At 54.0% G+C, this 25,689-nt stretch overlaps 1 protein-coding gene across 8 annotated transcripts in view; it reads right to left on the bottom strand.

The window, feature by feature from the left end:
* Positions 1–492: 492 nt before the first annotated feature.
* Positions 493–25,689, bottom strand: part of SS18L1 (SS18L1 subunit of BAF chromatin remodeling complex) — a 37,302-nt gene continuing 12,105 nt past the window's right edge. For 3 of the 8 annotated variants that reach the window (XM_055265029.2, XM_055265033.2, XM_055265032.2), the window contains exons 2-10: positions 23,508–23,584; positions 22,431–22,515; positions 20,946–21,090; positions 19,588–19,767; positions 18,166–18,330; positions 17,569–17,670; positions 16,295–16,387; positions 10,347–10,466; positions 8,099–8,412 (exon numbers count right to left, since the gene is read on the bottom strand). In XM_055265029.2, coding sequence (XP_055121004.1) covers positions 8,198–8,412; positions 10,347–10,466; positions 16,295–16,387; positions 17,569–17,670; positions 18,166–18,330; positions 19,588–19,767; positions 20,946–21,090; positions 22,431–22,515; positions 23,508–23,584 — 1,182 coding nt within the window. In that variant the 3' untranslated portion in view covers positions 8,099–8,197. The other 5 variants (XM_055265031.2, XM_055265030.2, XM_055265035.2 and 2 more) reach the window with 5 other exon arrangements.

The following is a 25,689-nucleotide window of genomic DNA, read 5'->3' on the forward strand; positions in this document are numbered from 1 at the left end:
GGCTTGCCCAGTGCGCAGGTGCAGAAAACACGCCGACGGACCCAGGGGCGACCTTGTCCCTGGTAGCGGAAGCAGGAGGAACAGCGGGAGGGCTGCGGGGCGCTCAGCTGCAGCCGCGCTTCTCGCCGGCGCCCTCGCTGCCCGAGCACAAGGACAGCCGCCCCGCCCGTTCCACCTGGTGCTCAGGGCGCCCCAGCTCCTCTGACCCCTCCGGCGTTTGCGGAGCCTCCCAGGTCTGATGAGGACACCGCCCTTGCCCGAGGAGGCTACGGGGCAACGCAGAGCAGGCAGTGGGGACCGCAGGGCAGCCCCGGGGCGCCGTCCCCTCCGCCCTTACCCTGGCTTCGCCTTGCCGCCGCGGGGAATCCGGTGCGGACGCACGGAACTCTGCCCGGGAGCCCAGGTGACAATCTACCGGGTCTTGGTAATAAGTATTTGCAAAACAAATCACACCAAAATCCCGTTAACTTCATGAAAACTCACTTTCTAGGATGATTTTTGAAGAACCAGTTTATTAAGAGATTACACCAAAAGCATAAACAATTTATACGTCAAACTCCGACTGAAAAAACATTAACCGATAAGGATGTTTTTTAAATGTACTGTACTCACAAATAACAAGACAAATTTGACCTGTTCAATAAATAGAAATGAAGTGGCTAAAAATGTTTAAGTGGAAAACAGTCTTCTTTGTACAGTTTTGAAGAGGTGCCCCCCTATTCAAGCCTATACGTAGAAAAACCCTGACAAAATCAGAGGTTCACTTAAGACTCCAACCATATGAGCATATTAAGGTTTCTTTTCAGATCTTAAGAGATCTTGTCCACCTTAATCCCATTCATAAAGACTCTTGGCATGAGTTCTGATGTACTGTTTTAATATGCTAAGTACTGTTGATTCAACAACAAACCCTAATGGGTGATGAGTTTTTGCATACCGATATGAATTTGTCAGCACTTCTGAAAACTGTGGCCATCATTTTTCAAATTCACAATTTGCTGGATGTCAGGGAACAACAGGAAGAAGAATGAGCGTCAATTTTCATGTCTTCCTTTGCTTCTTCACTGGCCTTCCACAGAAGTAGTCAGAAAAAAACAAAGCACCATCAACCACACTTCACAAACAATTCATGTTGGCCTAAGCTTTGCTCGACATTCATATGACAGAAGATAGAATAAGTTAATGAAAAGGAACTGCTGGCATCACTTTCCCCACAATATTACATAAAAATGGACAGCACATTAAATAAACATTCTGTTATTAATCATTAAATATATTAACACCAAAAATCATGTATAAATTAGGAAATAAATGTACAAACTATTTTGCAAAGTGCTTTTTAAAATATATACACAACATTCAAGATATTCTTAATGTAAGACATTTCAGATTGAAGTTTTGGGATAAGTGTCCTTTTCTTTCAGAAAGTATTATTAATACAGCACTTAAAAAAACACACAAACACACATAAAAGGCATATTCCCAGATTGGCAAGGAATAAAAATAAACTATTTTCACAGTTATCTAAAATGTTTAACATTTTCAGTGGGAAATTGTAGTCCCCGATTGAGTTTGCAAATTCTATGAAAATTGACAGGAAAAGAACAAAATCAAGGGAGAAGACTCCCTAACTGAAATTGCTAATGCTTTTGTCAATTAGCAATTAAGAACTCTCATTTCAGTAATCTGATATGAACATATACATTTATTTTTAAGCCCTTACCAGTGTTAAGGGTTTTAAAAACCCTTATGCCTACCAAATAAACACTTCTATCCCCATTTGTGTGTGATATCTGTCTCCTAGAAGAGGGGAGAATGTCCTAGAACAGGACTGGTATACAACACAGGCAAGTCCTTTAATCTGTGCCTCAGTTCTTCATCTCTAAAATGGGAACTGGTACCTGCCTCCAGATTTCCTCATAGGGGCTGTCAGAATTAATTCAAGCAAAACACATAAGTGACTTGTAAATTCTAAAGCACTCGACTCTGGATAAAGAATTAATTTTAACTTTTTTTTTTTTTTGAGACGGAGTTTCACTCTTGTTGCCCCGGCTAGGGTGCAATGGCGTGATCTTGCCTCACCACAACCTCTGCCTCCTGGGTTCAAGCCATTCTCCTGCCTCAGGTTCCCGAGTAGCTGGGATTACAGGTATGCGCCACGACGCCTGGCTAATTTTGTAATTTTAGTAGGGACGGGGGTTTCTCCATGTTGGTCAGGCTGGTCTCGAACTCCTGACCTCAGGTGATCTGCCTGCTTTGGCCTCCCAAAGTGCTGGGATTACAGGCGTGAACCACCGCGCCTGGCCAAGAATTACGTTTAACTTTTACAACAAAACATCAATTAAAGAGAAATATCATTATTAGTAGGCCTCATATACCAAGCATTGGATATCTTTTGTATTTTCTTGGTAGTTCTTGGAAATTTGTCAGCATTTATCCAAAGATTTTTTTTAAAGGATTCATAGCAAATATGAATATTATTATTCCAACTAAAGGTTGATCAAATGTCCATGCTTACTTATTAATGGAAATATGGGATTTTTTTCCTTCGACCATACTTTTGCAAGTGTGCTGTCTTTAATGTTCACACAGAATTTAAATGGATTTAATGTCCTAAAAATGTAAAAATTACTCAAGTTTCTCTATATAAAACCTTTACTTTTCATTAGAAAGAACACAGTAACGTGACTGGATGTGACTTTCAGACATCCCTAAAAGGAAAGAATGCTTGCTTGGAGATCTGAGCAAGTAGGTCCTGGAAGAAATAATATAAAAGAAACAACTGGACAACTGTTTGGAAGATTTGGTTTGAATATTTTAAATTACCTATCAACTTAGAATTGGGCATATTAAATATTCCAATCCCAGAAATGACCATCAGCTAAACAAGGGTCAAAGCCAGAGTCATCTCTGAGGGCCCACTTCCCAGAGAGCTGCCCCTTTCCTTCAGCAATGCCGCTGGCCCTGGGTTAGGCAATTTGTCCATGGCCCTTAGGGATTCATATTTATTTGGAATACAGTCATTGATCCCTGTTTACTTGTTAATACAAAAACATGTACCTTTTTGGATAAACGGAACTGACGAGAGACAGGCAATGAGCAGGCTCTGGAAGTGGCCATCTGTGGCCTCTCCCGTGGAAGATGTTTATCCTTTTCGTTATGTAACAGAAACTGACCCAACACACAGAAGATGCCCTCCCACCCACCCCATCGAGGCACAGGAAGAGGCTGCCCTCCAGGGGCTGCATGTGTGTCCAGCTGTGGTGTAGCCAGTTAAAGTTGACAACCCACACCACAACACTGCATGAGGAGGGAAATGAGACCTAAGGTCTGTTGACGGGAACAGGTGGACTGTGGTGTCCTCGAGATCTGTCCCGTCCCTGGGCACAGAATGCTCTGATGACAAAATGACCCCCAAAGCTAGCTAGAAACATTGAGAAGGGGGCAGGGGACAAAAAAGGGATACCTCTCCATGTACCGACATACAATACTATACACAGCACCAAAAGTATCACACCACCAAGCGCTGTCTCACGCCAGTGGTGTGCGCTCGGCGTCATACCCAGCATGAAATGAGCACGCTTCACATGCAGACGTGGCACTGGGCGAAAGGGTAACCAACATGTCACAATTCACCAGAGCTGCCGCCAGCCCATCCGGCCCCTGGATGAACACGCTACCACAAGGGCTCCAGCCAGAATGTGTGTCCCTTACTGCTGGTAATTTCCATACTGGCCCTAAAAGAGATCAAGACACAGATTACACCCCTATAGTCATGAGTGAAAGGAAGACAAGACGTCCACCCCAGCCAGGACAGGGGGTAGGAGGGTCAACGGCAAGCAAACAGCCTCTGCTCACATCTCTGCGGGGCAGGGAACGGCTTTCCAGAAGCCACCGGCCAAGCCTGGGGCTAACAACGTAGACAGGGCCAAAGGTTCATTCGTTCAGTCACACACTGGCATTGCTGCGGCTGGGCCTGTGTCAGGCCTGGCATCAGAGCCTTATGCTGGGCCTGCTATGCAGGAAGGCTCGCCTCCAGGTTGGCCCCCCTGGGAGCCAATGCAAACACCATCTGGCCCCCAGCCTGCTAAAGTAAGAAAATGGGAGCGGGGACGACCAGGGTAATGGGTTTCAATCTATAAAAAAAATCTGAAGACCCAGCCTGGGCAACATGGCCAGATTCCATCTCTACAAAAATCCAAATACTAGCTGGTGTGGTGGTGTGTGCCAATAGTCCCAGCTACTTGGAGGGGGAGGTGGGAGGATCACTTGAGCCCAGGAGGTCAAGGCTGCAGTGAGCCATGATTGTGCCACTGCACTCTAGTCTGGGTGAGACCCTGTTTCAAAAAAAAAATCTGAATTTGGGAGGCCAAGGTAGGAGGACTGCTTGAGCCCAGGAGTTTGAGACCAGCCAGGGCAGCACAGCAAGACCCCATCTCTACAAAAAAATAGAAAAAATTAGCCTCAGCCAGGTGCAGTGGCTCACGCCTGCAATCCCAGCACTTTGGGAGGCCGAGGTGGGGGGATCATTTGAGGTCAGGAGTTCAAGACCAGCCTGGCCACCATGGTGAAACCCCATCTCTACTAAAAATACAAAAAAAAAAAATTAGCCAGGTGGTAGTGGCACGTGCCTGTAATCCCAGCTACTTGGGAGGCTGAGGCAGGAGAATCACTTGAGCCTGAGAGGTGGAGGTTGCAGTGAACCAAGATCATGCCACTGTATTCCAGTCTGGGTGACAGAGTGAGACCCTGTCTCAAAAAAAAAAAAAAAAAAAAAAAAAAAAAAAAAAAGCCACACATAGTAGCGCATGCCCAGGAGGTTGAGGCTGCAGTGAGCCATGTTCCTGCCAATGCACTCCAGCCTGGGCGACAGAGTGAGACCCTGTCTTTAATAAAAATAAAAATAAAATAAAATAAAATAAAATAAAAAGGCCAGGCACGGTGGCTCATGCCTGTAGGATTACAATCCCAGTGCTTTGGGAGGATCACCTGAGGTCAGGAGCTCGAGACCACCCTGGCCAACATGGCGAAACCCTGTCTCTACTAAAAATACAAAAATTAGCCGGGTGTGGTGGCATGTGCTTGTAATCCCAGTTACTCAGGATGCTGAGGCAGGAGAATCGCTAGAACCTGGGAGGCAGAGGCTGCAGTGAGCGAGATCGCGCCACCGCACTCCAGGCCGGGCAACAGAGCGAGACTCCGTCTCAACAACAACAACAACAAAACAACATGAAGAAGAGAGAACTAGAGAGCCTGTGCCCCACAAGGCCACAAGGCAGAATTCCTTGGGCAGCAAAACAGAGCATCGGACCTGTGGTGAAAGCCACTCGGGAGACTGCCACGGAGGAAGACAACGGATCATCGTCTGCATGCCTGATTCTCCCTGTGTCCCCAGCTAGTTAATGATCAGATTTCCTGAGTGCCCCCAGCGAGGAAGTGGGGGAGGGAGGAAAGCTGTTCCGGCCTGACAGAACACGTCACATTCTCATTCCCAGAGCTGCTTGTGATGATCCTAGTTAGTGCCCCTGCACCATTGGGTAAGACGGAAAGCCTCAAATCCAGAGCTGCTCAGCTGAAGGGATGGCAGCCCTGGAGCCCTATAAAACCATGGGCAGCCCCAACGCCTCAGCACTTTTTTTTTTTTTTTTTTTTTTTTGAGACAGAGTTTCGCTCTTGTTGCCCAGGCTGGAGTGCAATGGCACGATCTCAGCTCACTGCAACCTCCGTCTCTATATGCTCCCACCTGCCTCAGCTTTCCAAAGTGCTGGGATTACAGGCATGAGCCACAGCGTCTGGCCGCCTCAGCACATTTTTAAGTGTAGCCCAGTGGTTCTCAAACGGAGACAATTTTGCCCCTGGGGTATCTGACAATGTCTGGAGTCATTTTAAATTGTCAGACTGAGCAATGGGGGTGCTACTGGCATCATGGTGGAGGCCAGGGGTGCTGCAAACATAACACAGTGTGCACAACGGCCCCTTGGAGACGCCCAGCGCCGGCAGTGCTGTGCCAAAACGCCACAGCCAGTTACACTGGATTCTGACTAAAGACTATCTTATGTTACTATTTTGCAGTTAGATGGACACATTTTCCCCCAAATGTGAAATTCTCTATCTTCTCCATTGCTTTGTGTCTTTTTCTTTTCTTTTTTTTTGAGATGGAGTCTCTCTGTTGCCCAGGCTAGAGTGCAGTGGCGTGATCTCAACTCACCTCTGCCTTCCCGGTTCAAGCGATTCTCCCACCTCAGCTTCCCAAGTAGCTGGGCTTGCAGGCACCCTGCTAATTTTTGTATTTTTAGCAGAGATGGGGTTTCACCATGTTGGCCAGGCTGCTCTTGAACTCCTGACTGCAGGTGATCCACCCGCCTCAGCCTCCCAAAGTGCTGGGATTACAGGTGTAAGCCCCCACGCCTGGCCTTTCTTTTTCCTTTTTTTAAGACAAAGTCTCGCTCTCTGTAGCCCAGGCTGAAGTGTAATGGTGCAATCACGACTCACTACAGCCTCGACCTCCTGGGCTCAAGGGATCTTCGTGCCTCAGCCTTCCAAGTAGCTGGGATTACAGGCATGCAACACCATGCCCGACTACTTTATTTTTTGTAGAGACAGGTCTCGCTATGTTGCCCAGGCTGGTCTCAAACTCCTGGGCTCTAGCGATCCTCCTGCCTTGGCCTCCCAAAGTGCTGGGATTACAGGCATGGGCCACCGCGACCGGTCACGGTCTTTTCATGGGTAGGTATTAAGGTTATATGTCCTCTGGTTCAGTCTTATAATTAAGTTAGGACATTCACTTATTTCACAAAATCCAAATAAGTTATTTTCAGGACTGTATGAAGGAGGTACAGCGCCTCATCAGAATCATTCAAATAATTATAATTTAACATCAGGATGCAGACTGCTGTCCTTCCAGACTCCAGCATGACTTGTGCAAACCTCGAGGGCCAAGCTGGGACCTGCTCCCCGCTGACCAGCGCCCAGCACACACTGGGGATAGGCGGCCCCTGGCGTCGGCTGCAGTGGCCTCACAGTGTCCCAAGAGCACACCAGAGCCCTTCTGACGTCTGTGTAAATGCCTCATCGGCGTGCCCTTCCCAGACGTGGCCTTCTGAGTACTGCCAGGGAGCCTGTGTTACATGATCTTTAGGCTTCTCTACATCTACCTGGTGACCCTTTGCCCTCTTGAAGGAGGAGGACGAGAAGCATTTAAAAAACAATATTTGGCCTCTTACCTACCCAATTCCCTGAGAAAAACAAACTTGATCGACGTAGTGCTTTGAAATTTCACTGGCAGTGTAAAGTGTCCCTAACACCTCCGGCCAGCCCAGAGTCACCAACACAGAGCCACTTCCTGCTAAGGACTCTCTCAAAGGAGGTTCCAAAAAATGTCCCAGAGCATTCTCCTTCATATGCCCCGTGCTCCAGCCACCGAGCCTCCTTCGGGCTGCCTTCACAAACCTCCTGGTGCCTTAGGACCTTGGCACACCCTCTTCCTGTGCCTGGCTCATTTTCCTCTAGGAGGCCCTCGCTCCTGCAGTGCTCTCACCACACAGACCCTGTCCTCCTCCAGGGGCCCCATCCCACTCAGAGGGAAGGTGACGCCTGCTTTATGGAGGCCCCCACGCCCACCTGTCCCTGTCACCTCCCGCCACACCGGCCTCCTCACTGTCCCGAGAGCTCCCGCTCTTCCATCTTCCAAGCTGCTCTTTCCTCAGCTCCTTCAAAGCCCTGCTCACTGTTCCTGGGCAGAAAGGGCTTCCCCCTCCCTGGGCTGAGCCTGGGGCTGCCAGCCACTCCCCGCTGTGTCTTTGTCCTGGAATTGTCCACACGGGCCAAATGCGGCCGCCTGCGCCCCCACCTGGAAGGTGGGCTCCATTTGGGGCCCCCCACTCTGTCCTCAGCACAGTCTGGCCCTGTGGGACCACCTTATGTCTCCGAGCGAGGCTTAAGCTCTAAAAGTGCAGGGTTCGTGTCGCGGCCACACACCAAGCACTCAGCAGAGACCGGATGTGTGCCCAGTACGCGACAAACATCGGCAGAGTGAATGTGAGACCCAGGCATGCAGCTCTAACGGTGAGCTTAGGGTGTGAAAAGCCAGTTGGATGACTGAGGTGAGCGTATACACAGACGTAATTCTGAAAAACCTTACAGGCTCAGAGACTTAACATTCTGGAAGGAACCCTGGAAGCCAGTTAGTTCCAGCTCATTATTCCTCATGGCCATAAGAGAAATCTTCATTATGTCTCGACAGGTGTGGTGGATGGGCACATCTGGAAACATCCAGAAAGCTTGCCTGTTCATAGCCGTAGGGCCGCTGCTGCTGGGCAGACGGCGCTGTCTGCGGTGCTCGGTAGCTTCCGTACTGCTGGCCTTGGCCTTGCTGGTAGCCGGGGTACTGCGATGGGGCTCCCTGGGCAGGCCCTGAGAAAACACCAGGAACTGTGAGGCCGCCCAAAGCAGGCACATTTTTTTTTTCTTAACTTAAAATTTTTTTTAAAAACTTCGTCTTTTCCGGCCGGGCGCGGTGGCTCACGCTTGTAATCCCAGCACTTTGGGAGGCCGAGGCGGGTGGATCACGAGGTCAGGAGATCAAGACCACGGTGAAACCCCGTCTCTACTAAAAATACAAAAAAATTAGCCGGGCGTGGTGGCGGGCGCCTGTAGTCCCAGCTACTCGGAGAGGCTGAGGCAGGAGAATGGCGTGAACCCGGGAGGAGGAGCTTGCAGTGAGCCGAGATCGCGCCACTGCACTCCAGCCTGGGCGACAGAGCGAGACTCCATCTCAAGAAAAAAAACAAAAAAAACAAAAACAAAACAAAACAAAAAAAACTTCGTCTTTTCCTTGAAAAATTCCTGTCTCAATGCATCAGCCTTTTGTCAATCTCCAGAACACCTGGCACCTGCACGTGCTCCACGTTAACTCTGTATGGCGAGAGCACCACATAACCGACTCACCAGCCCCTCCAGTCCTGTGAGGTCCCAGGACCGTGCCCCAGGCCCCCCCACCAGCATGGCGAGGGCTGACTGGCTCTCTCCATCACCCCAGAACTGCTCCTACCTTCTGGAGGGCAGGACAGCCCTCCAGAACCCACTGGCACCAGTCACACTGGCTGCTGTAACTTGTAACTTAACTATCACAGGAGCTGCTGAAAACTTGCAGGCAGGAGAGACACAGACATCGTCCCTAGGAAGGCTAAGTCAAAGGCTCCGGAAAGAACTGATAGATGCCTTTTTTTTTTTTTTTTTTTTTTTTTAAAGACGGTCTCACTCTGTCGCCTAGGCCAGGCTGGAGTGCGGTGGCGTGATCTTGGCTCACCGCAACCTCCACCTCCCAGGCTCAAGCGATTCTCTTGCCTCAGCCTCCCAAGTAGCTGGGACCACAGGAGTGTGCCACCATGCCTGGCTAATTTTTGTATTTTTTGTAGAGATGGTCTCACCATGTCACCCTGGCTGGTCTTGAACTCCTGGGCTCAAGCAATCCTCCTGCCTCAGCCTCCCAAAGTGCTGGGATTACAGACATGAGCCACGACACTGAGCCTCAAGTAATTTATTTTTAAATTTTATTTTTTGAGGAGTCTCGCTCTGTCGCCTAGGCTGAAGTGTAGTGGTGTGATCTCTGCTCACTGCGACCTCTACCTCCTGGTTCAAGCAATTCTCCTGTACTCATCTCCTGAGTAGCTGTGACTACAGGCCCCCACCACCATGCCCAGCTAATTTTTGTATTTTTAGTAGAGACGAGATTTCACCATATTGGTCAGGCTGGTCTTGAACTCCTGACCTCAGGTCATCCGCCCACCTCGGCCTCCCAAAGTGCTGGGATTACAGGCATGAGCCACCGCACCCGGCCTCCTCAAGTAATTTCTACGCTAATTAGTAATGGCTGTAAAAGGCTGAATAAGCATAGCAGAATCAGGCATGAGCCTCATAAGAAACCACGTGTGTGGAGCTCATCCTGAGAACTGAGATTTTGCTCCAACAAAAGACGTGGGGCAGCCCAGACCTTATTTTTCAGAAGTTTCCTGGGTGATTCTAAGCTGCAGTGAAGGCTGAGACCCACAGGCTTTGACCTGCTCTGTCAAAGAGGTTGAAGCTGGGCCTGAGGCGTGCAGGTGACGGATAAACGGGACACTGGCTCCCGTCACAGGCCACGTGGACAATGAATTTATGTTTAAGTTAAAATAAGATGTTTCAGGTCTACATGCATGGATGTTTCCAACTTTTCTGGAAAGCTAAAGGTTTCAAAATAAGTTTATTACACATCTGCCTGCGCACCAGGGTCACTGAGCACGTACCCATGTGCGGCAGGGGCAGGGGTGGGCGCTGGGGGGCCCGGAGGAACGTGCTTCCCCTCTTACCATAGCCCTGCTGCTGTCCGGGGTAGCTCTGCTGGCTGGGGTACTGCTGCTGGGAGTAGGTCTGCTGCTGCGTGGCGCCCTGCTGGTACCCGGCCTGCTGCTGGCTGTACTGGGAGTTTCCTGGAGGGAGGAGGAGACATGGAAATGACTTTCCCCACCTGGGCTAAGGGGGCTCATTCTGTGGCCCACTCGACACGGTAACTTTGGAATCCCAAAACCAAACCCATTGCTTCAGCATGTTTACTTTTTCACAACCATTCAAATACTATACTACACCTTTATCTTATAGAAATACAAATGGAAAGCTAAGGAACGAAATGGTTAATATGACAACTAAGAGACGAACGCCAGCGTCGGTCAAACTGTGCTCCCCAGAGAGATGCTGACGTCCGAACTCCAAGTACCTATGAATGGAACCTTATTTGGACATAGGGTCTTTGCAGACACAATTTTTTTTTTTTTTTTTTCTTTCAGAGACAGGGCCTTGCTCTGGCACCCAGGCTGGAGTGCAGTGGTGCGATCAGAGCTCACTGCAGCCTCCATCTCCCTGGCTCAAGTGTTCCTCTCACTTCAGCCTCCCGAGTAGCTAGGACTACAGTGTGTACCAGCGTGCCCAAATAATTTTTTTCTTTTTTTGAGATGGAGTCTCGCTCTGTTGCCCAGGCTGGAGTGCAGTGGCGAGATCCTGGCTCAGTGCAAGCTCTGCCCCCCGGGTTCACGCCATTCTCCTGCCTCAGCCTCCCAAGTAGCTGGGACTACAGGTGCCTGCTACAACGCCAGGCTAATTTTTTGTATTTTTAGTAGAGATGGGGTTTCACCGTGTTAGCCAGGATGGTCTCGATCTCCTGACCCTGTGATCCACCTGCCCCGGCCTCCCAAAGTGCTGGGATTATAGGCGTGAGCCACCGCGTCCGGCTCTTTTCTTTCTCTAAGAACCCTCTGGCATTCTGCGGGGTGCCTGTGAGAAGGTGCTGGCAGCATGGCGCGTCTGTGAAACGAGAGGCCAGAGCACGCCCTCTGCTTGTGCAGGAGCAAGATGTGTACACAACGAGCCACGAGGAACAAGTGAGCGATGCTCAGAGCCATGTCAAATAAAACACGGTGATCCACACGAGGACGCAGCCAAGGTGGCCCCAGCGCTGCCCGGGGAAGATGTGTCCCGCAGGCCCCGGCCACACCACCCTGTCGTCCACTCCTGAGACACGCTGGTCACCACCTGGCGAGAACCTGAGAAATGCACACGACACGCCAGCCATGCTCGGGACTCCAGGAGGTGTGGACGGTGTGGACAGCCATAAAGTGAGGTCCTTTCAGTTTCTGTGATAGCCAATGATGTTCCTTTTTTTTTTTTTTTCGAGATGGAGTCTCACTTTGCCGCCCCAGGCTGGAGTGCAGTTGCGTGATCTTGGCTCACTGCAACCTCTGCCTCCTGGGTTCAAGTGATTCTCATGCCTCAGCCTCACAAGTAGCTGGAATTACAGACATGTGCCACCAAACCTGGCTAATTTTTGTATTTTTGGTAGAGACGGGGTTTCACCATGTTGGCTAGGCTGGTCTCGAACTCCTGACCTCCTGGTCTCGAACTCCATCCACCTCAGCCTCCCACAGTGCTGAGATGATAGGCCTGAGCCACTGTGCCCGGCCCCAATGATGTTTAACTTAACTACTGAAGCTGCCAATACATCTACATGATTCAAAGGTACAGACAGACAGACCCATACCTTCAAGAGGTCCTGGGAAGGCGGCCGCTTCCACCCCTGCTCTGGACTGCCTGAGCCCTAACCCCATCTCCTACCTGCAAGCATTTCTTTTGGTTGTTTTGGTGTTTGTCCATTGGCTGATGGTGTGAGTGTGCGTGTGTGCAAGGGTACAGTCTCATCTTGCCTGCATTTTCACAGAGGCGCATCCCACATACCCAGCTCCATACCTGGCTTTTGCAGCTCATGGGCGGTCTCTCCTAGCAGCAATGGCGCCCAGATGCCAGGTCACGAGGGGCTGGGCTCTGTCCAGTCTGAGCCACTGCAAACCTCACCGTAATGTGAACGCGGGCCTTGCACCCCTCTCCTGGCCCCCCCGCCACCGAGCACCACATCCCGATGCTCCTGCCCAGCACGAGTGACCCCGTGGCCCCCGCTGTCCCCTCCTGGCTTGGTCGGCGTCACTCTGGTCCCCTCCTATTACTGGTGCCCTGCGCATGAGCATGCTCTCGTTTTATCAGATTCTGCAGGCTCCTGACTGATGCCGTCACCAGGAACAGTTCCAGCACCAGCCTGTCCCACTCATCCTGCTGTGGGATGACTCAAAAGTTGGAAAATTCTCTTTATTTTTGAGACAGGGTCTTGCCCTGTTGCCAAGGCTGGAGTGCAGTGGTGTGATCATAGTTAACTACAGCCTCGACCTCCCGGGCTCAGGCTGTGCTCCTGCCCCAGCCTCCCAAGTAGCTGGGACAACAGGTGCATGCCACCACACCTGGCTAATGTTTTTGATTTTTAGTAGAGAGGGGGTCTGACTATGTTGCCTAGGCTGGTCTCAACCTCTCAGGCTCACGTGATGCTCTGCCCTGGCCCCACAATGCTGGGATCACAGGTGGGAGCCACCACACCCGGCCTGGAAAGTTCCTTATGGTGCCTTTGACCCATTCCTCCTAACGTCCTCCCAGCCTCTCCACTGCACCATCGGCCACAGTTGTGTTTGAAGGTGGCTATGACACATCCGCCAGTCTCTTCAAAGCAAAGCACCCCCAGGCCTCTCACCCCTGCAAGACTTCACAGTACCACCTGCTGTAGGGTAAAGTGTCACCTACGTATGTGCACTCCTCATGTCAGAGTCTAACAAACAGATGGAATAAAATGCTTCTAAATCAAGGAGGAAACCATGCCATCTGTCTTACTGGTCTTAAGAGGTTACTCAGCTTTTTAGCAAATTTCTCATCAATGATGGAAGGCAAGAGTAGTAACCCACAACAAGCTACAGAAGTACCTATCAGCCAGGCGTGATGGCGCACACCAGGAGCCCCTGCACTGTAGGAGGCTGAGGTGGCACTTGAGCCCAGGAGTTCAAAACCAGCCTAGGCAACATGGCAAGACCTTATCTCTACAAAACTTAAAAAAAAAAAAAAAAAAGCCAGGCCTGGTGGTGCATGCCTTTAGTCCCAGCAATTCGAGAGGCTGAAGCAGGTGGATCACTTGAGCCTGGGATTTCAAGGCTGCAGTGTGCCATGATCACCCCACTGCACTCCAGCCTAGGTGATAGGGCAAGACCCTGTCTCTTAAAAAAAAAAAAAAAAAAAAAAAGTAGCTACATCAGACATTAAAAGACTGAACAGCACATCCTGCGTTTGTTTTTGGGATAAAGTGTGACAGTCTTGGGCAGATGTGGACACCTTGCCATGGACAAGGCTGAACCCTGTGCTCCAGCTGGAAGGGACAGGGCCAGGCCCATGATGGCAGAGATGCTGCCGACTCCCAGGGCTTACGGAGGCACCACTGCAGCCAATATGCCAGAAGATAGCCTCTGGGCGCTGGCCACAGGGTGGCTTTTGTTTTGAGACAGGGTCTGGCTCGGTCACCCAGGCTGGAGTGCTGTGGTGCAATCTCAACTCACTGCAACCTCTGCCTCTAGGTTCAAGCGATTCTCCCACCTCAGCCTCCTGAGTAGCTGGGATTACAGGTACCCGCCACCACACCCGGCTTTTTTTTTTGTTTTTCGGGAGAGAAAGGGTTTTGCCATGTTGCCCATGCTGGCCTCAAACTCCTGAGCTCGGCCGGGCACAGTGGCTCACGCCTGTAATCCCAGCACTTTGGGAGGCTGAGGCAGGTAGATAATGAGGTCAGGGGTTCGAGACCAGCCTGACCAACATGGTGAAACCCCCCCGTCTCTACTGAAAATACAAAAATTAGCTGGGCGTGGTGGCGGGGCCTGTAATCCGAGCTACTCAAGAGGCTGAGGCAGGAGAATTGCTTGAACCCGGGAGGCGGAGGTTGCAGTGAGCCGAGATCGTGCCACTGCACTCCAGCCTGGGCGACAGAGTGAGACTCCGTCTCAAAAAAAAAAAAAAAAACAAAAAAAACTCCTGAGCTCAAGCAATCTTCCTCCACTGGCCTCCCAAAGTGCTGGGATTACAGGCGTGAGCCACCATGCCTGGCCATTTCTTTCTTTCATTTATTTTTATTGTTTTTTTGAGACAGTTTCACTCTTGTTGCCCAGGCTGGAGTGCAATGGCATGATCTCAGCTCCCTGCAACCTACACCTCCTGGGTTCAAGCAATTCTCCTGCCTCAGCCTCTTGAGTAGCTCGGGTTACAGGCACATGCCACCATGTCCAACTAATTTTTGTATTTCTAGTAGAGATGGGGTTTCACCGTGTTGGCCAGGCTGGTCTCAAACTCCTGACCTCAGGTGATCCACCCACCTTGGCTTCCTAAAATGCTGGGATTACAGGTGTGAACCAATGCACCGAGCTAATTTTTTTTTTTTTTGAGACAGGGTCTTATCCTGTCACAAGGCTGGAATGCAGTGGCATGATCTCGGCTCACTGCAACCTCCACCTCCCAGGTTTAAGCGATTCTCCCGCCTCCGCCTGAGTAACTGGGACTACAGGCGTACACCACCATGGCCAGCTAATATTTGTGTTTTTTGGTACAGACGGGGTTTCGCCATGTTGGTCAGGCTGGTCTCAAATTCCTGGCCTCAAGTGATCCGCCCGCCTCGGCCTCCCAAAGTGCTGGGATTATAGGCATGAGCCACAACGCCCAGGCTCTTTCTTCTTTTAAACTTTCATTATGTATTCATGTACTTTTTGTTTCCCCCAGGTTTACGAAGGTATAACTGACATTTCAGCGTCGCAGGCATTTGTAGCACACACCGTGATGTTTCTATATATGCCTACACTTGTGTGTTTTATTTCTTCACAGCAGGCTGAGATGTGTAAGCTCAGAAGCAAAACTTTTACACATCCAATTCTTTAAGAAGTAACCCAAAGAAGGAAATCTGTAGCCGTTTAGTGCCCACCTGCTTTGTGCACCTGGTGAGGCCTTACCGACACTGTTACCTCTTGATAAATCGCAGCCCTGCAGTGGGAAGGCCTCAGCCACTGCTGCCTGCCGGTCAGTGTCAGCAGACACCAGGCCCCTATCCCCAGGGACTGCAGGCCCGCCTTCCCTCCCGGACGAGGTCATGCAATCCTGCAGACGATCATCAGCTCTTCTCTGGGGGCCACCTTTATCCTGGGGTGGGGCTGGAACTGGCTGTGTGTACCTCTTCCCAACTCCATTATCCTGGGGTGGGGCTGGAACTAGCTGCTACCTCTTTCCAACTCCATTATCCTGGGGTGGGGCTGGAACTGGCTGCATGTACCTCTTCCCAACTCCATTATCCTGGGGTGGGGCTGGAACTGGCTGCGTGTACCTCTTCCCAACTCCACATTCTGGGACGTTCTATTGGGGTTTCAGGGCAGCCAGTGTGGGGGCACAGACACCACAGAAAGGGGCAAGTCCACCCGACACAGCCCCCAGCGCAGCACTGCCCAGGACCGCCACGAAGGGCAGCAAGCCCCCAGCCACAGATGTGCATTTCCTGGCCTGCAGGTGTCTGAAGAAACACGAGGCCACACCCAATGCAGCCACTGCTGGCCTCCGGCTGAGGAAGCTCCGAGAGTGGCTTGCAGGCCCCATGCTCCCTGGCCGGACCCAGTAACAGTCTGTACCCCCAACCCCAGCATGGCCGGCTGAACCCTTTCCTGTCTCATGAACACACACATAAGGCAAGCGGGGCTCCCGACACAGCCTGAATTTCCAGCTCCCAGAACACACTGTCTCTCCTCCCACGCGCTGTGCTGTGATTTAAGGGACTCACTGAAGGCAGGCACTGCGTGCTCCTAAGGGTGCAGCGTCTTAACTCTGCTGCGTGTGGCGCTTACGCTCGAGCCTAGCACGTGGCCGTGCTCCTTACCCCCCTCATAGTAGTGCTGCGTGGACTCCTCAAAGGACCGGTCGTAGCTCTGCTCCGTGTAGGATGACTGCTGGTAGGCGTAATCGCCGTGGCCTGTGCGAAACGGAGACGGCAACAGTCAGCAGAGGCTGCGCACTGCACAGGTCCCAGAGGAGGCAACTGAGACCCAGGCTGGGGAGATGCTGTCGGGCCAGGGAGGCAACAAGAGCTGGTAGGACCCGTGTCCCCCCAGACCATGCCCCACCCTCCTGAGCCTCGGCCTCCTCACTGAAACACAGACATCAATGCCTCCTTCTCGGGGCGACTGTGAAGCTACCTGGGGATTTACGCAGAGGATCAGCGCTCTCAGTGCCTGCCACACAGCCATGCTAGTGACCCGACTGCCTTCTCCTCCCCACCGCTAGCTCCTGGGAGGACGCAGGCAGGGGTGTCCAACCCTTACCGAGGCCTTCGCTGCATGTGACCATCACGTGGCAAGGATGGCTTGCCCTGCTGCCACCTGCCCACCTGCCTGTGCACCTGCCACTTGCTGGCTGAGGCCAGCTCCCTGCCTGGATGCCTCCCAGGGATCAACCCAGCCTTTGAGACCACTTTATTTTATTGTTTTTTTACTTTATTTAGAGACAGGGCCTTGCTCTGTCACCAAGGCTGGAGTGCGGTGGCGCAATCGTGGCTCAATGCAGCTTCAGCCTCCTGGGCTGAAGCGATCCTCCTGCCTCAGCCTCCCAAAGTGCCGGAATGACAGGTGTGAACTGCTCTTCTCAGCCAAGACCACTTTCAGTATCCCCTCCACAAGCCCTGGGACTATGCAAAGACTGAAAGGTGACGACAGTAAAATACTCTGCAGAGATGAGAAGGGGCAGGAGGAGGTGCTGCAGGTGGAGCCATCACCTTCAGGGCATTCTCTGTGAAGCTGGGAGGCGCCTTCTTGAACACTTCCACCTATCTACAGCTGGGGGCTGCAATTATCCGCCTCCAACTCCCACAGCCTTTCAGGAAGTAGAGGCAAGGCCGCGTGGAGTTGAGTGCAGCGGTGTGTGCCATAGCTTCTCTCTGCAGAGGCCAGGCACCACTGCCAGCCCAGCTCACCCCGTCCCCTACCTTGCTCCTGCACGGCATCTGGCCGCTCTGCCTGTAGCCCACGCCTGAGCTGGAACGACTGAGGACACACTGCAGTGCCCACACCCTCCTTGCCCTCCCCGCCCTCGTCGCCCTCCTCGCCCCTGCAGCTGCTCTGCGTTCCTGGGCGGGGTCAGGCTGCCGCCAGTGCTCACCGTCGGGGTAGTACTGTTGGCCCATGGGCTCCGCAGCGCCCTGGCTGTGGCTGTACTGCTCGCCATAGTATTCCTCCTGGCCCAGGTACTGCTGAGAAGAGCCTGCGGGGGAACCACATTCAGCGCCAGCGCGTGCCGCGCCCTCCTCCCTTGGAGGACCTCCTCGCTCGCTGGGGAAGCTGAGGCCTTGCTGAACGGCCTCGCCCACCGAGAACACCCCATGCTGTCACCGTATCCAACTTATGTTTTGTATTTTTAGTACAGAGTTTCACCACGTTGGCCAGACTGGTCTTGAGCACCTGGCCTCGGGTGATCCGCCCACCTCGGCCTCCCAAAGTGCTGGGACTACAGGCATGAGCCTCGCCTGTGACACTCTTAATTACAACTGCCGCCCCTGCCCCCAACACTGACTCCTGGGGGACAGCAGATCCTTCACGGGCCACACCCTGGCCCTCACCCCCAGCGTCCACACTCAACGTAACACCAAGGCGCCAAGCCTCACTCCCCCAGGCTCCCCGCAGAGGAGCACACAAAGCCTGGCGTTTCACGACCCGCGGCGGTCAGCTGTGCCCGAGACCTGGCCCGGCCGGGCGTTACCTTGCTGGGAGGGCCGGTAGGGCGCCATGGGCCGCTGCCCCATCATGCTGCTCCCCTGGCTGCCCTGCCCCATCATGGCGATGGACGACTGGCCCTGGTAGTGCTGGCTGCCGCCCTGCGCCGAGCTGTAGTGCGACGTGGCCGCCTGTTGCTGCATCATGGAGACTGAACGACAGGACAGAGGCCCCACATCACCCTGGGAAGCCACCCGCCCTCCCTCCCACACCCAACTACCTCCTGCGCCCGGGCGGGCTCCTCGTTATTTTCCTGTGCTCCCCACGAGAACGTCGTCCTCCACTGCAAGGCACATGTCCCCTATGTGGCCTGCACTGATGCCCTGCATGCTCAGACCCGCTGCTTGCACCATTTAAAAATGTGCCGACGTGCAGAAAACAACAGGGAGAGCCCCCGGGCAGGAAGATCCAGCGGCTTCCACAGCCAACAACCACCTTTCCACCTCTCCTCGGACACACGGCTCCCGTGACAATCCCACTGCCACCGTGGCTCGAGTCCTGTTCTCCCTGGTCCTTTGAGCTGGCCTCACACTGTCCCTTCCTTAGCAGCTTTGCAACCTCACAGCCCTTCACATTGGCCTGTCGTACACGTCCCCTGCTTAGAAGCCCCTAGTGGAACCCCGTCCAACAGAAACGACACAAGCCACGCTTTTTAAAGTTTCTAGTAACCACATTGAAAAAGTAAAAACAAACAGGTGAAATCCATTTTAATCATGCATTTTATTTGAGTCAGTACGTCCACAATAAATGCTTAACATTCAGTTATTGTGAGAAAATCCTAAGGAGGTCCTCGGCACCCTTTTTTTGGCACTAAGCCTCTGAAGTCCGTGTGTCTCCAACACTCAAGAAACTCAACCGGGACCGACGCCCACAAAACGCAACCGGGGCCGATGCTCATGGAACGCGACGGGGACCCGCTGCTTCTCAAGTGCCCAACACCACACGTGGCCACCATGGTGGACGGCCCCGCTCTCGGGCTCCCGCTGCCCTGCAGAAAGGCTGGGGCCTCTGGCCCAGCGCTTCTGGCCCCTTGTCTTCTCCACTGACGTGCCTCTGGCCAGGCTGTTCCCTCCCCGGGGAACAACTCTACCCCACCTCTGAGAGCCCAGTGCTGTCTGTCCAGACCCAGGGCCAGTGGCCCCCACTCCCTGGGGCATTCCCTGAGACTCCATGGGAAACACCCCAGCCCCTCGCAAAACTGGGGGACAGGAAGAGTTGATTGTGCACCCACTGGCGCCCATTGCTCCGGAAGCTCTCAGAGGCGGCGGCCAGCCCCGATTCACGGGCCCCTCCCCTCCAGCACCCAGCAGGAGGGCAGCTCCCCGGGGAACACGTGTCCAACGTGCATGTGTCAAGGGTCTCGGAGGCAGGCCCAGGCCCCCCGGGGTTGCAGAGGCAGAGTAGGTACCTGGGTTGGACTGCATGTTGATGTTGGTCCGAGACACGTAGTTGCCGATGGCGCCTGGCCCCTGCATGGGGACGCCCTGCGAGGCGGGCCCCGCATGGCTGTAGCCGGGCCCAGAGATGCTCATGGAGGTGGTGGGCAGCGTGTTAGGCGCCGTCTGCTGCATGGACACGTGGCTCGGCCCTGGCAGGGGGAGCAGGGAGTGGTGTCAGGCGCCGGGGAGCCAGGTCACCACTCCTGAAGGTGAAGACACCCCAATTTCCCTTCAAGTGATTTTGGGAAGAGTTGCTATCAACAGCACTATTAATGATTAAGCGACCAATAAAGAAATAAGTGGCCGGGAGCAGTGGCTCATGCCTGTAATCCCAGCACTTTGGGAGGCCGAGGTGGGTGGAGCACCCGAGGTCAAGAGTTCAAAACCAGCCTGGACAACACGGTGAAACCCCGTCTCTACTAAACACACACAGAAAAATTAGCCAGGTGTGGTGGCACCTGCCTATAATCCCAGCTACTTGGGAGGCTGAGGCAGGAGAATTGCTTGAACACGGGAGGCGGAGGTTGCAGTGGGCCAAGATCATGCCATTGCACTCCAGCCTGGCCGACTAGTGAGACTGTCTCAAAAAATAATAATAATAATAAATAAATAAAAGAAGCATACATGCTAGCAAAGTACCAGATGAATCGTTTATTTGTTGTTATTTTGTTATTATTTTCTGAGACAGGGTCTGGCTCTGTCACCCAGGCTGCAGGGCAGTGGCACGAACAAGGCTCACTGCAGACTCACCCTCCCAAGCTCAAGTGACCCTCTCTCCTCAGCCTCCCAAGTATTTAACAGTTTGGACTACAAGTGTGCACCATCACACCCGGCTAATATTTTTATGTTTTGTAAAGATGGGGCTTTGCCATATTGCCCAGGCTGGTCTCAAACTCCTGGCCTCAAGTAGTCTGCTGGTTTAGGCCTCACAAGGGGTTGGGATTAGAGGTCTGAGCCACCACGCCTGGCCTGTTATATTACTGTTAATAGTCTCCAAATGTTATCCATGCTTCTCAGTCCAAAGACAGGAGCATTCCATTCTTATTACACGATCCACCTGGAACCCTGCAACTTGAGTTTGAAATGGATGGAACGTGACAGTGTCAGAGAGCGCAGGCAATCTGCAGCAGGGGCTCATCCCAGCCGCACGGCAAGCTCGCTGCGGCCCTGAGCCTGGGCGATGGCAGCCGACCTGTGGCTACCCCAGGAGTGGGTCCCCATGCCCAGCCCTGTGAGGGGTGGGGTGCCCCACCATGGCAGCCGGCTGCCCTAGGGTTGCCTCGGTGGCCTCATGGCCAGGAACACCCTCCTCCCCCGCCGCACTCACCGTTGCCAATCTGGCCCTGCAGGAGGGAGGAGGGTGGCAAGCCCGTGCTGATGGCGTCACTCAGGCTGCCCTGGGAGTGCAGGCCCTGGCTGGAGCCGCTCTGAGTCAGGGCTCCGGGGCCCAGGTTCATGTTCTGCGTGGGCGGCTGCAGGCAACAGAAGTTTTCAGGGAAGAACGGTTAATTTACAGAGAGCGACCTCCACAAGCCAGGCCAGGGATGAGAGGGCACCCGAGATTTGCCGCCAGACGTCATGCCACCTGGTCAATGTTCATAATCAGCAGCCATCGTCACAGCCAGGTGACCGCGGAGCACCAGGCCCAGAGGGAGATGGCAGAGTGAGCGTCTGGGTGAGCGTTCAGAACTCTACTGAGTATCAAGTTCATCCACATGTGCCTGGGTGTGAAAAGCTGGACCTCCTTCTCCTGGGACAGCAGGGAACCCCTTCCCGGCCCACCAGGCTGAACGCACCCCGTCCCCCTCAGGCACAGCTGGCCGGTACCTCTGTGCTCCCCGACCACGACCCCTCTGTGCCGAGAGCCTTGGCACAGGTGGGATCCCTCTCCTGTGTCTCGTGCTCCTGCTGCGTGTGCCCCTCCCCCTCACTCCCCCACCCCACGCCCACCTCGGATCACACCACACAGAAGGGAGTGAGTGTGAAGTGGCCCTCAGCACTCTCCCAGATGGAGGTGAAACAGCAGCAGCTCTGGAGGTCTGCACACACATGCTGTCTACACCTGGCCAAGAAAAGGAAATTTCCACCACGACCTGCGGGTGTCTGCAGGGTGAAGAACTGCAATTTGACAGGTCAGTGGAGGTGGGTTTCACATTTTTACTCGCAAAACACATCCTGGCATTTATGTCATCACTTGCCGAAGAGTAAGGGTCCCTAGGAGATACATCATTCCCGGCGACATGTCTGTCCCGGAACCCCGTCAGCAGGACAGAGGCTGCAGCAGCACGACCTCGTCTTCACTGTGACAATTTAGGGTCTTGGAAAAATGCATTTTAAAAAATCAAACAAAATAAAATATTTGAACTAACACTGGGAGAATGTACTGTGCCAGGCATGTTTTCTTTTAAGTTCCGTTTTCACCCACAGCAGCGCATGTGCACGGTTCACAGCGGCTCAAAGCACCCGGAGAGGTTCCAGGGAGACGCAGGGGCCCCCATCCCACCTCTCCCGACCCCCGACCTGAGAGCTGCGGCCGCTCCTAGAGTGGCTCCTCCGGGGCTTCCCTCCCTTCAATACATAACGAGGCTGAGCCACAGTTCTGACCTGGCCACCTCAGACGCTGTCATTACCCCCGGTCTGTCAGGAAGGGGTGGTCACCACCGCCCACACTCCCGTTTCTGGTGGCTCTAGTGGTATTTTTGGTTTCTCTGAGTCATCTTTGCTACCTGAGGTGACATGCCCACAATTCCGATTTTAGGCAGTGCCGGAGTCCTTGCTGGGTAAAGGAGGCCGACCCCCCGCGGGTACTCACGGCAGGAAGCAGCGACTGCATGTTCTGGTTGGAGTCTGCGATCGTGGCCAGGTATACCAGGTTCCGGTGCAGGATCTGCTGGTACCTGCAGGAGAGGGGGCACGCATGAGGCAGGAGGACGGGACCACGGAGTCCCCAGGTGGATCCAAGGCGGAAGTAAAGTGTGAACAAGACAGCCTGACATCCAGCCAAACCCCATGAGGACATGGACCCCAGATGACACCCAGCTGGACACAGGCAGGTGGCAGGGTGTGGGGGTCTAGGTGGGGACGGCAGGGCAGCCTCTACCCTAAACCCTGAGCAGGCTCCCAACTTATGACAAAAACTCTGGAAAGACTCTAAGGTAACAGCTAAGCGGAAGCTGGCACTAGTCTGTTCAGAGGATGGAGATGGGGGTAGGGCACGAGGAGGCAGGGGCCTGAAGGTGACAGAGGGACAGAGCCCTCGTCCAGCTAAGCCAGGCAGTGGGCGGACTCCATAGAGCCAGCGACCCTGAGGAAGCCCTGGAAAGAAATGGGGAAGCACAGTTCTGCCAGGGAAGGCCCCTCGTACACCTCGCACAAGTGGGGACCCAGTCCCTTCACCCCACTCACACCCAGGGGTGTCTGAGGCCATTCACCCACTTCCCACCTCCAGGTCAGTCTGACGGCCACTTGGACAGCTGCTTGGAGGGTGGCAGGCTGGCCACGCACCCCTCCTATGCATCGGGCCCTAGGTTCACAGGGTCACAGGAGGTCCCACCTGGAGCAGGTGCTGTCTCCTGGTGCGCTGGCTGTTGGCCGCAGAGCTGCCCAGAGAGGCTGGCCCAGGCCTCCCCACGCTGCTCCTGTCTCCCACCTTCCGCCTCCCTCAGAACTACTCCAGTTCTGGCAGCAACGCTTCGCAGCTGTGCTGGGGACTCTCGGGACACATCTGACCTCCATGCTGGGGACTCTCGGGACACATCTGACCTCCATGCTGGGGACTCTCGGGACATATCCGACCTCCATGATGGGGGACTCCTGGGACATATCTGGCCTCCACGCTTAGACTCTGCATGCCACCCTCCAAGTGCTGCCATGTGCGGCGGGCACTCACTGCGTGCACTCGGCCGTCTTGCCCTTGCTCTGGTACTCCAGGATGCACTGGATCAGGTGGTGGTTCTCGTCCAGCATCTGCGGAGAGAGCGTGAGCGGGCGCTGCCGACGCGGGGCTGTCGCTGACCCTCGGGATGAACTGCCATCGCTACACATCTAGTTTTCATATAGGTTGAGTGTCCCTTACGTGAAACGTGTCAGATTTCAGATTTTTCCAGATTTGGGGGTATCTGTATTAGACCCACCGGTTTGGCATCCCTCATCCGAAAACCCGAAACCTCAAATGCTCCAGTGAGCATTTCCGTTGAGCCTCATGCTGGTGCTCAAAAAGTTCTGGAGTTTGGAGCACTTCAAATTCCAGATTTGGGATGCTACGCCTGTTCTGTATATGAAACTGTCGTTACATGCATTGCCTCAGCCACCACAGACCAAACACTCACACATCCCTGTGCTAATGACTTCATCCGTAAGCGGCAGGGCCATCTCAGCCCACAGATGAAAACACAGAGGCCCTGTGCCCCCAGCAGCCCCCACCCCAAAGGACCCTCCAGCTTCCAGGGCCCTTGACAGCGGAGCATCTGTGCAGCAAGGGTCAGCCAAGCCGATGGCAAGGATGTCAGGACCCTGTGGGCACCCCACAAGAGGCCCTGGTGCCCCTAGCTGGAGGGGATAGCCTCAAATTGCAACCACAGGGTGGGGCACAGGTAGCTGCCCACCCAGGATCAGCAGGGGTCCAGGGCACTCCCAGGTGGAGGCATCCAGACTTCCTGCAGGGGCTGCACCAACCGGGGTTGGGGAGAGAAGGAAAGGGTCTGGGCGGGGGGCAGGGACAGCACCACAGGTAGAAAAACCACACACACACACAGGCCGGCGTAGGGGCAGAAAAGATGGGTGAGACTGCGGAACTGCACATGACCTAGACCTGGGGCTGGCGACCCGCAGCCCTCACCCCCAGGGGTGCTGCGCTGAAGTGCAGCGGAACGGCAGGATGGGCCCGCAGGCCACACAGGGAAGGCCAGTCGCGTCTTGAACCTTCTGTCTTACACATAGAGTGTGTGTGCACAGACAGGGTCATGACCCTAAACCCAGATTAAACCAGTCTCAAGTGGCTCAGGTGAACAGCCAGATGTGGGCCTCCCAGAGCTGGGCCAGGGGTCTCTGCAGGCGCCATGTGCTCCTAGAACTGGCAAAATGGAGGCTTCTGGTCCAGGGACGGCCAGGCATACACTCCGCCAAGCACGGTCTGCGCTCAAGATGGGCACTGCCAGGAACCTGTCAGACGCAGGGGCTCAGCCTGTCTCTGACATGGTGACCCACATGCCTGGCCACACCTGAGCAGCAGGGGGCTGGGCCCACAGATTCCCCAGGTTTCCTTCCCAAAGGGCCTCCTGAACGTGCTCGTGTGGCCCCAGGAGGGCTCTGGAGTAGCCCTCAAATCCAGAGGCCCAAGGCCTTGTGTCCACAAACCTGCACGTACTCAGGACGTGCTGAGTCTGGTGGTTGGTAGAAGTGGGGAGGGGTGGGTGGCAGCAGAGGAACAGGGGGCTGGGGCCAGGCGGCATCCTGCAGACACCACACAGGATGCCCACAGGCCATGGGGAGCAGGCACAGGAGAGCCACCTCTTCCAGTGTCCACCTGGGGGCAGCACTGGGTGGCCCGCGGAGACCGAAAGGGAGGCGAAGGAGGAGAGAGAGGGCATGGGAGGGGACTGAGAAGAGGGAACACCCGCCCTATGACCAGCCACCTCTGTCTGCAGGGAGGCACAGAACTGAGCCCACCACACCTGCTGCTTTTCATAAAAAGGCCTTTGCTCAGAGGCTAGCACCCAAGGAAAAAGCAGTGCCTTTTGGCTCGGCTACCGCGTGCTGGGTCACGCAGCCCTAGGGGGCCACTCCCGACAGCAGCTCTACAGGCCCTGGAGCAGGGGAGCCCTAGGGCAAGGGGAGGAGCCGCCCACCTGCCTGCCGGGGGCCCTGGGGCCACCCAGCTGTGCCTCCACCCTGCAACATGGCCCCTTTAACTGCGATTTGACCTTGGGGCCCAAACTCATCCACAAGCAGAGGGAGTCCGGGGGGAGACAGCCAAGCCAGGCCACCTCACAGGGCAGAGCCCGGACCCATAGCCCCAGCTGAGTGACTGCCCTCAACTCAGCTTCCTCCTCTGACCGTCTCCACGACTTCAG

The sequence above is a fragment of the Symphalangus syndactylus genome, chromosome 24 (assembly GCF_028878055.3).
Source record: "Symphalangus syndactylus isolate Jambi chromosome 24, NHGRI_mSymSyn1-v2.1_pri, whole genome shotgun sequence".
NCBI lineage: Eukaryota > Metazoa > Chordata > Mammalia > Primates > Hylobatidae > Symphalangus > Symphalangus syndactylus.